The sequence below is a fragment of the Catharus ustulatus genome, chromosome 3, assembly GCF_009819885.2.
Source record: "Catharus ustulatus isolate bCatUst1 chromosome 3, bCatUst1.pri.v2, whole genome shotgun sequence".
Taxonomy (NCBI): domain Eukaryota; kingdom Metazoa; phylum Chordata; class Aves; order Passeriformes; family Turdidae; genus Catharus; species Catharus ustulatus.
Genome location: NC_046223.1, coordinates 48,516,311 through 48,530,009, shown reverse-complemented (window position 1 = coordinate 48,530,009; position 13,699 = coordinate 48,516,311). Strand labels below are relative to the sequence as shown.

Genomic DNA, 13,699 nt, shown 5'->3' with positions numbered 1-13,699 from the left:
TGGAAGAAGCTATGTTGTTGTACTGCTGTGATCACCATGGCTTGTCTTCACCAGGACCAGTGTCCCTGGAGCTGTGGGCTTTGGGGCTATTTGAAAGCTGACCCTAATGGAATCTTGGTACCCCATCACCATGGGTGGTCCAGGTTAGAAGGATGTGGAGGCAGCAGTGCTGGCACTCTGACATGCTCCACATTGCATACCTTTTCCTGCCCCATTGCCCCTGGAGCTATAGGCTTTCTGACTCTGAAAATGTAACCATAAGGGCAAATTGAAAGCATTATGATAATATCAAGAAGCATTAAAATATTCTATGGATATAATTTTAAATTGTATTTGACAATTGGATAGTCTTCATATGATCCTATAGTTCATGTAGCGTGGGTGACCTTTCTCCCATACCCGTTTTTTCACCCTGCCAGATTTTCCAAGGCCATCATCATCTGGGGACTTCTGTATGTTAAAGATGAATTTGCCTTTTTTCTAATTCTTGATCTCTTTGGTAGTTTGTAATTTGGTTTCTTTCTTGCCCTTTGTTTATGTAATAAAGTTCTCTGCTTGGGTAAATCTAAAATCAAATTGCTTTCCTGAAGTGTTACAGGAAAGAACAGGATCAAAGAATAAAGAGTAGAGAAGGGGAGAAGTGTTTCATAAGTTAAGGTTTAGAAGATTTGGCAGTTTAACGTACATAAACCTGATCAGGGTCTTCCTTCTAACTTAATGTTATTAGCATTTACTTAAGAGTGTGGATCTTTTATAGATACACAGGACTCTGTGGTGACCCATTTTTATGACTAAGTGAAATTCAATAGCTGTTGCTAAGGGCAATTTTTCTTTCTATTGACTAAGAGCAGAGGTGACCTAAAGATGGTATGAAATTGCCCTAGAATTTCCAATGTTAAAATAAAAGAGTTAATTTCATGCTTTACATCCTGCAGTCATGTTTTATGCCAACTGTGCTGTAATTCTCCATCTGAAGCAGGCACTTGCATAAAGGGGGAAAACTGTTTGCCTGTAGGGCACTTTGAAACCCTTAGATCTTGCAGTACTTGCTATTTTCTTTGCTCTTTAGATACAGACTAGGCTAATACACACTGATTCTGAAAACAGGATTTTGACTCGGGGAATGCATAAATTTAACCTGGCCTAAGTGGAGATAACGAGTGTTCACTGGAAGCACACTCACCATCCAGGGTGAATCTAGCTATGACACCACTGGCACAGTTATAGAAGGAGTTTGTGTGCATGCTGGTAGGTGTGAAGGTGCCATTGTCTGTGATCTTCAGAGGCCCCGTTGGACTTCCATTGAATTTAACCGTGACCTTTGCTCCACTGTGGCAAAAGGGAAGATTTAACCCCTGTTTAGCAACAAAATAAAACTCCCCAGTGTGGGTTTTGGGTGAAAGTTCCAGGTTTGGTTTTTCAAGGAGGTTTTTTTTGTGTGTGTATAATAAAATGTGTACTTATTCCAGTTTCTTGAGTCCAGAATGAAACCTGTCATAATCTCTATGATCTTATCTAAAGAAAAAATCTATAGAGGTGTCTTAGGAGCTTTTGAGTTCAAGTGAGCAGTCAGGAATAGGAAACACATGTAGCTAACCATGAAAATGGGGTGGTTTTTTTGGGCTTAAAAATTTACAAGAGGGAAAGTACAGGCATACTCTCTATGCCACTCTGGCTTTGTAGTCTCACTTGAAACTCTCAGATTGCCCAAATTTTGTGAATGCCCGAACAGAATTTTCAAGAGCTGGTAAGCTGTATTTACTGTACAGCTACTGAAATGTGTTTCAATACTGGTTTGTTGTTCAAATACCCATTTATAAACATCACTGACCATCTTTCATTATGAAATGTTACAAATTAATGTGGCCTTTAAAATTATTGGTGAAACAGTTCTCTCATGGTAATCAGTCACTTCTAAAGCACAAGCTATAGCATCTAATATATAATTCATTTTAGTAGAGCAATTATGTTGATTGCAAAATCCATCAGAATACACTGGCTCTAAAAATAAGAGTGTAGAAAGCAGTCCATATTTAGAAAATTGAGGTTATTAATCAGACCCTTGCATATCATTCATCCCCATGGTGAGCATTTTCCAGCACCCTTGTCAGGGAGTGGCAAGCAAGGGAAGGTAGGCAAGAACTGAGGCTGGCAGCAGGGCAGGCAGGAGCAAGGTAGCAGCATGGGTAAGGTACAGGGCTGGTTGCAGATGTACCTACAACACAGCTCAAGCCTGTGCCAGGGGGAAAAGCTAGGCTTGAGCACAATTCCTGGGCACAGGCCTCAGTGGAGGTCTAGATGGGCTCCTTGGTGGAATTACAGCTCCTTAGTGTACTGAGGGCCTGACCAGAACCTTTGCTGAATAGAGAACTATGCACAAAAATAGAGAGCTTTAGTTGGAGATCCTTCCTGCAGGCTGTACTTCTTGTGAAACTGTAAAAACACTGTCAAGTGATGGGATTGGAAAAGCAGATGTTGTAATTCATTGAAATTCTGGGAGATCCTGATTCTGTTTGAGAGGGAAATTGATTGACATCCTCATAGTCCGGCTACTGGACAAGTACAGGTACTTCATGTGTGATTTGGTGCAGAAGTGGCGCCTGTGAAAGGTGGGAGTATCCATATTTCAAATCTCATTGTCTTAAAAGTCAGAAGAGCAAAACCTCATTACTCTCTATCTTCAAATGATCTGGCTGAAAACGAGTGTGATTCTCACATTCTTGCTTTCCAAAGGGCTACTGAATTTTTTACAGATAAGCCAAATATGATAGAGAGAGTGCAAACTGGTGAACAAATTCCTGAGCTGCTGCCAGCTTTTCATACAGTTAGCTCTTAAATAGAGGCTCAAACACGCGCTTTTATAAGGATGCAATTGTTAGCACATAGCAATAGCAGTGAATTGAGTCAGGAGGAATGTCCTCCAGCACTGTTTTCTTCTACACTAGTGGATATGCTGTACTTCCCACAACAGTAATTCTTCCTTGGGCACATTCTACCTTATTGACAGTGGCACGTAGAAACATTTTTGACATAAGGAATCCAAGCCACGCGTGTTATAACCATTAGGCTCCTCTGAAGGGGAAGGGATCTGTATATTTCAGTTTTATAAAAAGGATCTGAGAGATGAATAAGATTTTTTGAGTCTTGGCCAAGTTATGCTCATGATGAAAGCCAAACATCTTTACATGGACTCTTTTCTATGGATTGGGAGCAAAGAGGGTCATTAAAAGAACCCTGCAGGGAAAATAACTGCTGTAGAGTTACACAGTGTAGACACAGTATTAAATTAACAATGTGTCAAGCGAATTCATCTCCTGGTGACCTGGTGGTTGTTTCCTCAGTGTTGGAATCTGTTATCTGAAGATACTTTTTTGATGAAGCCTATCCTGACAGTCAGCTACCTCTGAAACAAGAATTTTTGTAGGAGGCACCAGGAAATATAATCCCAAAATTTGCCCATAATGGGACTCAAAGAAGAGCTAAACTAACTAAAAATGCCTGTACTGGGACTATAAGAATGTGGTTTAAACGTCTTGATCAAGTGCAGGAACAGGGAGCTTTTTTGGTTTTTTTCAGGTGATATTAAATTGATAGACAAACTTTGACCCCTGGAATTCTCAGAACTGTCTACACACATATAAAATGGGTATTTTGTTGCTAATATTTACAAGGGGTTTAGGTTTTTTTTTTTTTCTTGTTCAATGAAATATCCAATTTGGAAGGAAAAGAGGAAAATGCTTCACTGTAAAATAAGCTAAATGACAAAGACCATCTCTCTCCTTGAGAATCTAGTGTACTCACTATGAATGCAACCTATGTACAAAAGGCCTAAAATTCATCCTCTCACCTTTTTGTGACATTCCAACATGCATGCCAATCCATTAATATAAGTGTGTAATAATATCACAATGTGTGAAAGCTGTAGAAAATATCTGTGTGCTGTGTGTGATGTGGATATATATCAGTGTTTGTAGATTTTGTAGACACAGAAGCTGCTTTGGGACCAGGGGGTATATGGAGGACAGGGAACAGAGTAAGACACCATGACTTCTTATGAGAGTGGAAAGTGAAACATTATGGAAGAAAATAAACCCAATAACACACACAAAAAGAGGAGGGGAAGAAAAGACAAAGTTTGCATTAAAATATAGCTTGTTACATCAAGTAACACCTTTAATTGCAGGTAGAAGTGCTTGTAATCAATTCAGCTGAAAGAATATTAACTGGTGTGGGTTTGCATGTATTTGCAGGTGTCTTGTCAGGAATAAATATTTCCATGGAATCGTATATTTGGGTTGACTACCTTAATACTCAAAGCTATATCCAAAATGAGCATCTCCTTCTTCCTAGCTAGGAAGAATTAAGTTCCTCTGTGAAGTTATTTCCCAGAAAGGCTTTGCTTCCGTAGTAGATCATCTGGCAGTCAGGGAGCAGGAACATTCCTAAGCACAACCAGGAGCTATGGGCTCTTTTTGCCGACTGTAGAGACACCAGATAATTAAGGGTTGTACTACCTACACTGATCAAAAGATTCATCACATAGGCAGTGCTCTGAAGTGGGCAAATATTGGAAAATTTGAAATTGTACTGCACTTGTCTCACTGGTGAGGGAAGCTGTAAAATATTCAGAGTTGTTTGGAAGCTATTTGCTACTAAATAAAGTCTATTGAAAATGTACTTCATCATTTTATTACCAAAGATTCTGGTTTGAATGAAGTGGAGGAAGGACAGGTCTTCTGAAGGCTTTTTTGATATAGAAAATAAATAAAAGAATATTTTTTTCTCATATGTAAAAATAACACTTTTTTTTCCATTTTTTGGTCTCACATTATTTTCTTATTTAAGTATTGGTTATGGCAGACTAATCTGTATCAGACATGAATTTTATCTGGAATTATTTTTTAGCTAAAATTTTAGGTTGAAAATTTGTGTTTTCTAAATATAGAGTAAAAAAAACAAACAACCATGTATTCATGTTCTTAAAAGCCTGTTTGACTAATGCAGCAGCAGCTCCTGCTAAAATTCTTATGCAGTATGATTGATACACACATAGTTTGAAAAATGTCTTTGCCATTTTACTTTAATGTGCTAGTTTCCTGGCCATTAAAAAACCCTGACCTCAAGTATCTCATGAATTTTGCACATGATGTCTGTTGCATAAAGCAGATTTTATTATTATTTAATGAACCTCTGTATCTGATCCACCATTTCAGTTACAATACTGGTAGCATTGATCCCATATTTAAAGCTTTCTAGAACAAAGGGAGAAAAAAGCTAGCTTTAAACCAGACACGAAGCTTTTTTTTCTTATCTACTGTGTTTGTGAGATAGTAGCAAATTCTGTATTGTTTTATTCTGTTCCAGCTGTTTACCTCTGCAAGCGGACAATGCAAAACAAAGCAAGGCTAGAACTAGCAGACTATGAAGCTGTAAGTACCTGGCAAAAAAAGTAAATTTCTCTGCTGGGCCTAATGAGCCTGTGAAATAGTGTTAAGCATGAGAATTATGGGCACTATGAGTGAAAATCTATTAGTTATCCAGTTCTTCCAGCTTGTGGGTCCAACACTGTCCAGTAGTCTTAAATGGCATTTAAGAGACAATAGTGAAGGCTTACTGGACAAATGTTGAGATTACAGTCCATCTCTAATCTTACTCTGCTCAGATCCCCATGCCAGGATTACAAATAACTTCACAAATCCCAGCTACACCATGATTCATTGGCAGCAGTTGTTCTCTACACCATTTAAGATTTGAACGAAGGATCCCTGACAACATTTCCAAAAGCCCTTGATAGATGTAGAAATGTAAGCCTCATTCTTTACAAGTGATGCTGACACTTGAGCCTTTTCCCATCAGCTAGATGAGAGGCAAAGAGGGTCAGACTAGAGGCATTCCTACTCCCTGACAGTTGTGCTGTGCCTCGGGCAAGGTAAGATAATTGAGGCTTAGAAAAGCCTGAAAAAGGGTGAGTTGGATTAACTGATGAGGATGGCTTTCGATAAGGAGAGAGATGTCTTGAATTCCAACTCTACTGCCAAAAAGTTCCTGAATTTTTCATAAGCATGTCAACATAAAATTCACAAACAGCCCTGTCTCTGTGCTGAAAGCTGTCCAGCTGTGCTGCTGTGACCTGATAGCAGGATAGTCAGCCAGGCCTCAACACACCAGATATTCCAGCCACAGCACCATGCTGACACACTGTATTGCTGCTTCTGGCACAAGCTTGTTTTTCAACATACTGCACTGTGGGGTGTGTATCATTTTATACTCACATGCCTTAGAAAACTCCCCTTCAGTGTACAATCCATGAGAGCCTTTTCTGGTATTGACAAGATCTCTAGAAAGTCTGCTCTTTCTGTAGTCTTCATTTTCAGTGAGTATGGCACAGAGATACATTTGCAATGCATAGAAATATAGTAAAAACAACACATTTTTTGTTAAGAAGACTGCATACTGCTGCTGTTTAAGCTGGGAAGAGATTTAAAAAGCTCTGTTGGAAACAGTGAAAATGTTCCATCATCAATGGAAGAATGAGTTTTACAATAATTTTATAAATTTTCTTCCTGTTATTATTAATAGGCTGTAGGATAGATACATTTCCTCTACAGCACTGAAGAACTATAGTCTGCATTTTTAAAAATGAGGATAGCTGTGGAGGTTTGGCTATACCAAAAATGGCACCCAACACTGTTCAGTGGAAACCATTTACATAGATGACTGGTGAGGAATTGTCATGTGGATCATCCAGTATGGAGACAACTGCTGGTATCTTTCATTATTACATACTTTCAAAATAAGGATGTTTGTACTATTTCAAAATTGCTAAGATAGCACGCAATATATAAAAATGTTTCAGAAATCCCATGTTCTGCTGAAGGGTGCATCTACCCTTTTTATCAGAGTTTCAAAACTAAAATAGCATTCAAAAATATTCCATCTTATTTGGTGTCAAGAAAAGAAATCTATCAGATAAGTACGGTCCATTTACACTGACAGAAATATGATGACTTGTATTACATCTTGGTGAAGGGGAGGTGAGGAGAGGAGGGAAAGATAAAGACAGAAGCTATTGAAGAGTACATAAATTGCAACCTAACCCACTAAAATTGTGATGTATTTTCAGGAGAGTTTGGCCAGGCTACAGCGAGCTTTTGCTCGGAAATGGGAATTTATTTTTATGCAAGCTGAAGCACAAGCAAAGTAAGTTCCTTTGGAGACCAGCACTTTTTGTTTTGCATGATTTTTGAAAGGGTGAGGGGAGAAAGTGGTTGGACATATTTTATGTTTAAAATCACTGTCCTCAACACTGTTTCTTTTAAATGTCCTGTGGCATTGGCAGGGTTGACAAGAAGAGAGACAAGATCGAGAGGAAGATTCTTGACAGTCAGGAGCGAGCATTTTGGGATGTGCACCGTCCGGTGGTGAGTGCTGGGTGGGGCTGCTGGCTCTGTGAGCAGGGCTGCTGATAAATGTCAGCTTCTGTGGAGCTTTGAGGTAGCCTGGGGACAAGTAAAAGAGCTGTAGGGGGTGGGCTTCCCTCACTGTTTTTAGGATATGGAGTTTATATGAATCTGATATTGCAGACTTCAGATGCATGTGCATCCAGTTCATGATTTTTAGTGAATAGATGTGTTGTGCCTGGTTTCTTGAATCAAAAGGTACCTGTCTTTGACTATTATCATCTCAAAGGTTTCCTGGGGTATGAGTCACACAACTGAAATTATCGCATAGCTAAAAATATCCTTAAATAAGTCTGACTATTTTTCTTTTTTAGTCTGCTTTTTTGCTTGCAAAGCCTTTTAACTTCACTCTAGTTATGTTTCCAAGCTATTTTTGAAGTGCATAAAGGTTAAATATTGACTTTGAGCTGTGGGAGTCACACACTGTAAACAAGATTTGTCCGTGTTCTTTGTCAAAGTCCATCTGAAACAAAACTTTAAAAAAGAAAGTTTCTTACATACTCAACTATATGTGAGTGCTAAAATTGTGAAAAAGAATGTCAATTGTTGCAATAATTCCAATTAAAGTGTACATTTTTTTGCTTTACTACAGAGCAAAATTGGTTTCCCTTACATAAAATTAAGCTTTCCTTTCCTGTTTATGTTTATGTTTGGTATCATTACCAGTGAAATCATAGATGAACTATATCTTTTACTATGACACTGGGAAAAGCTACTTTTAGTGGGGGAAGTATGGAATAGTAGAATACAATGAGAAATTTTAAATAAAAAATAATAAACTTGAACATGGTCAGCTTACATTTGTGACTGTGAAACTGAAGCGGTCGTAGAAGAAATTGATTTTTAGGTAGGATTTAGAATGTTAGGTAGCAAAAATAACTTGATGTGAAATATTCTAACCATGGGAAATAGATGCAAAAAGACTGGGACATTATTGTCTAATCACTGACGTAAGAAAAAAAGGAGAACAGAAAGCAATTTTCCATCTGATGCAGAATGGAGCTACATAGGGAATAAACACAAAGTATCCGTGGACCTGAGACCTGTGAAGGTAGAGAGGGCTTTTATATTTGCTGCAGAAATGGATCTAAAGGTTTTGAATCTGAGAATGAGATGTTATTTTCAGGTTTTGAAGAGTTGAATTGTTGAAGCTTCAAGAGAGTAAAAGAGACCAGGACAAGAGGAAATTGAATCTGATTAAGAGCTTTGGCTGAACTGTGGATAAATCTGCCTGGGCCAGCAGATGTTTTTAATCTGGCTGTAAACATACCTAGGAATTATCAGAGGCAAAAGACTGGCTTACAGTCAGCAATGTAGGCTTCTGGCTTTAGAAGATATAAATAGATGAATGGAGAGGTTCATACTTTGGCTAAACTACTCCTCTCAAGACTCATTGAAATAATATTTTTGAAAACACTGTTATGAATCTACTGTCACAGTAAAAGCCAGAAGCTTCGTTTGAAAAGAGCAAAATATAAAACACACACTGAAAAAAGGAGGGTGATGCTAGAGCTAATTACAATTTGTAATGGATTTTCAAGCCCTCCAAAGGCCTCCCAAAAACTTATGGAAATGCTGCTGCATCTCTGGGGAGCTAAATTTTTTAAACCGTTTTAAAAGGCAATGTTTGGATGAGAAGCTGTGTATAATGCTTATTTATATTTACAGTGTTTCATCTTTTGATAAAAGTTCAGAGGCTAGGGAGAGTGACAACATAAAAATCCACCCCAATGTAATTTTATTTTGTTACTGAAAACGAGTTTTGAGGATCAAATGTTTCATTATTTTTGTTTAGTTGGCTGAAGGTGAGTAAAAAAACATTTTTTCAGGGTACAGTAGTTTCACGAATACAAGCCGCACGGATTATAAGCCGCACTTCCGGTGCCTCGACAATGTTGCTGTCTTTGTCAATAGATAAGCCGCACCCCGAATATTAGCCGCACTTTCGTTCGTCGCGAGAATCCGTGCGCAGCTTTCACAAATTGGCCAATTAGTAACAGGATCGCGGCATAGCGGGCTTTACTGGCTCGGGGCGGGGCCAGGAAGGCTCGGCCCGCTCATGGTTGCCGACGGGGCCGGGTAGCCCAGCTCAGCGCCACGGCTCGGCGGGGCTGGCCGGGTGGTGCTGCCGCCGCCGCCGGGCTCGCTGGCCCCCCTCTCCCGTCAGCACCGCCCCGCTGCCGCGTTCCCTAGCCCTGCCGGTGGGCTGCCGCCGCCCGGCTCGCCGGCCGCGCCGCGCCGCGTTCCCTAGCCCTGCCGGCGGACTGCCGCCGCCCAGCTCGCCGGCCGCGCCGCGCTGCGTTCCCTAGCCCTGCCGGCGGGCTGCCGCCGCCCGGCTCGCCGGCCGCGCCGCGCCGCGTTCCCTAGCCCTGCCGGCGGACTGCCGCCGCCCGGCTCGCCGGCCGCGCCGCGCCGCGTTCCCTAGCCCTGCCGGCGGACTGCCGCCGCCCAGCTCGCCGGCCGCGCCGCGCTGCGTTCCCTAGCCCTGCCGGCGGGCTGCCGCCGCCCGGCTCGCCGGCCGCGCCGCGCCGCGTTCCCTAGCCCTGCCCGCCGCCGCCCGGCTCGCCGGCCGCGCCGCGCCGCGTTCCCTAGCCCTGCCGGCGGGCTGCCACCGCCCGGCTCGCCGGTCGCGCCGCATTCCCTAGCCCTGCCCGCCGCCGCCGGGCTCGCCGGCCGCCCCCTCCCGTCTGCACCGCCGCCGCGTTTCCTCGCCCTGGCCGGCACTGCAGGCCCCCGCACCGCCGGGCTCCCCCATGCTGCTGGCCCCGATTCTGCTGGGCTTCCCCCGCTGCCAGGCAGCCCCCCCCGCCGGCCTTCCTGCTTCTGCCATGCTCCCCTGCACTGCTAGCCCCAGTTCTCCCGGGCTCCCCCGCCCTGCTGGCCCGGGCTCTGCTGCCCCCCTGCCCCGCCCTGCTGGCTCAGGCTCTGCCGCCCGCCCCCCACACTGCTGGCCCCACCTCTGCCAGGCTTTCCCACCTCTGCCGGGGCCGGCCGGGCTCCAGCTTGGCTTGGGGCTGCCGCGGGCTCTCACTTCCGTGTTGGCAGCTTTTAGAATTTTGTTAATGTATTAGCCGCCCCGGAATATTAGTTGCACTTCCGGGTTTCCACCAAACTTTTGGTCAAATTGGTGCGGCTTGTATTCGTGAAATTACTGTATTCTTGCAGGTGTCCTGGTCCTTAGTTGCTTTATTACTATATTTGTTGCCTACTCAGCTACAGAACTGATACAGAAGATTTACATGTAAAATATAAACCATGAATATTAAATTTGCATTGTATTTCAACTGTAAGTTGATGTTTGGAGCGGAAGAGGGAAACAAGCCTTCATTCCTAAAGGACAGTGCAGCAGTGCACTACAGGAATGGGAGACGTGAGAACAGCTCCATGACAGTGGAGCCAGGAGAATGGTGATGCAGAAAAAGAGGGTGATTAGGTATCAGACTCATAGGCTTAAAATAAAGGAAATGTACCAAGGTTTGACATGGAAAGAGGATTTGCCTCACAAAACACCATTGTTCCATAGGTTCCAAGTCAAAGGCAACCCTGCAAGTGATGACAGAAGTTCTAGAAGATTTATGCCACAGTCTGAGGGATGGACAAATTCTTGAAAGTCATTATGACTTCTATTGTGATTGGCTGGCCCAAAATTTTTTCCTAGGTCTACAGACTGAGATGATGCTTTGAGATGAGCCGGAGAAATTGGATTTGGAAAGTTTTATTCAAGTAATCATCTATTCCTTAATTTTCTTCTGAGAGGCAGTTAATAGAGCACCTTTGTTGTCTCACTGTTTAGTTTCCATTCCAATGTTTATTTAATTGCCGTTTCCCTGTGGGGTGTTTTGGTTTTTTTGGGGGGAGGGGTGGGGCGAGATTGGGGTTGTTTTGTGTATTTCAGGGTATATGGAGTGGAATCTTGGTCATTTCTGTAAATCCCAATTCCTGCTTTATGTAGAAAGTTCTTAACTTGCAGTTAAAAAGAATATGGCTCAACTTCAGCCTGCAGAGACATTCCCAAACAAGTTTTAATTTTACTAGTTCAGATACCATGGAAATTTGTGTCAGGGAGAGCTGTATCCTGAGCAGCAGGCCTAGCATAAAGTCCATGCTGTTATTTCTAAGGTAGAGCTAGTATCTGGCATAGGTCTGAGATTAGTATTATTCACATATAGTGATGCATTTCTCTTTTAAATGGCAGAGTAAAAGTATCTTTAAAATATTTCTCTTCTTTTCACCTGCCTAGAAAGTGCATTACTTTCATAATTTTGAAACTTCTGTTGGTAAAAGTCTGTGGAAATAAGCAAAAATTGGTTAGGAGGATTAAGGTGTTAGTCAAAAACAATAACAAATCAAGCTAAATGGTGAAGTGAGTTACTTCCAGGAGAAAGAAACTGAGAAGCTGCTTTTGTTCAAAAAGAAATGTCATGCTCCCTATTAAAGTCTTTGAAAGACAACTTGTTTCGGTGTTCCTGAATTATTATCTCTTTTAAAACCCCATAATCTTACACTTGTTAAAAAGGGACAAACAAGCACAAAAGCAGTAAATCCTCTAAAACAGTCTCAAACCCATGCTAAATACAGTCAGAGCCAAGCAGCTGTGGCTTGCTGTAAAATTAACTCTTAGGTAACAAGGAAGAAGATTGATATCTTGCTGCTACAAATTATTCACTTTTCTTCCTGAGTTATACATTCCTGCAATAAAAAAGGCCTCTTGGATACTTGCTGAGATTCAGATTAATTCAGAAGATAATGGGGCACGTATCCTTTTCTTTTGAAAGTCACCTGTATACTTTGTAACTTAAAAACTTTAAAAACCATTTCATTTTCTCCAATTCTTCTCTTGCATTCAGTCTCTGTTGGTTATATTTCAGTCACATTTAGCAGGTTTATGTGCAGTTGTTTTAAAATGAAGATGGGAAATATGCAACAGATGTGCTAGAAACTGCATTGGCGTGTGTCCCTCTCCAAAGTTTAAACACTGGCTATTGTTTAGTCATAGTGTGATTTGATAAAGCATGACCATTAGTCAAAGTGTGAGCCACTTCTTCCGTTCTGCCATTTATAACCTGGGTAAACCCAATCCATAGGATTTCTATTCCCTTTGCTGTTACTGGTTTTCTGGATTATGGTGATTGTTTTTGGTTCTTTGGAAAAAAAACGATAGAAAATATGGATAAGGGTCAGACTAGATGGCCTTCAAGGTCTCTTCCAACCTAGATGATTCTATGATTTTATGAAAAACAGCAGCATTATTTGTGTGATTTAATACAGGATAGTGAGTATGTCTATGGGGTGAGTATGTCTAGTAAGTACAAGCAGTAATATTATGAGCAAGGGTGGATTTATGATAATTCACTGTTTTTGTAAAATTCAGAAACATGCATTATTTCTGGATTTGGGTGTTCTTTGCCATTTTTTCATAGCACCAAACTAGGAAAACAGTGTTCTTCAAATATTTTAAACTTTATCACACATCCCACACCTTTTGCTTCTCTGTCTTTTTATTAGACTCTATGTACATTAATTTAACTTTTCTGGTTTTTTTTTTTTTAGTTATATTTATGTGGTTTGAACATGACCCTTCACATCTGACCTGGCAGGTAACATTACCAGGTATTGAGGGTCAGACAGTGGGTTCTTTTGTATTTTAATGATTATTTCATCCTGTCCTTCAAGATCAGCCTCAGAGACTTGTCAAAACAGTGAATTTGCCTTTGATAAGATGGTGCACGGCTGCATTTCACACTCAGTGGTAGACTTTTCTGGGTCAGTCATTTGTTTAGCCAGAGAACACTTCTCTTGCTTTTTCATAATATTTTCAGAAAATTTTTAATCATCTTCAGAAAGCAAATGTGAATCATACCATCCAACTTCTCTAGTGATATATATACAGTAATTTCACGAATACAAGCTGCAGCAATTTGACAAAAATTTTGGTGGAAACCCGGAAGTGTGGCTAATAGTTGGGGGTGGTTAATATGTGAATAATTTTCTGACATTTACAACCCCAGACGTGCCAGCCAGGGCACCGAGCCAAGCACCTGCCAGTAAAAAGCCGGCATTCCACGATTGTTACAGTGTTACCGTGTTGCCCTGGCTCCCTGCAGGCAGCACGGGGGGCGGGGAGAGAGGCGGGAGAGCTCTCTTCTTCCCTCCTCTGCCGCAGCCCAGGGGAGGACGGGTGGGGGGCCGCGCCGCCATTGCCGTGGCCCGGGGAGGACGGGGGGGGGGGCGCCGCCATT

General features: G+C 41.8%; 1 protein-coding gene across 6 annotated transcripts in view; it reads left to right on the top strand.

The window, feature by feature from the left end:
- RGS7 (regulator of G protein signaling 7) overlaps window positions 1-13,699 on the top strand; it is a 237,265-nt gene that overhangs the window by 170,319 nt on the left and 53,247 nt on the right. For all 6 annotated transcript variants that reach the window (XM_033056687.2, XM_033056688.2, XM_033056690.2 and 3 more), the window contains exons 7-9: window positions 5,365-5,429; window positions 7,124-7,200; window positions 7,340-7,421. In XM_033056687.2, coding sequence (XP_032912578.1) covers window positions 5,365-5,429; window positions 7,124-7,200; window positions 7,340-7,421 — 224 coding nt within the window. The remainder of the gene's footprint in view (window positions 1-5,364; window positions 5,430-7,123; window positions 7,201-7,339; window positions 7,422-13,699) is intronic.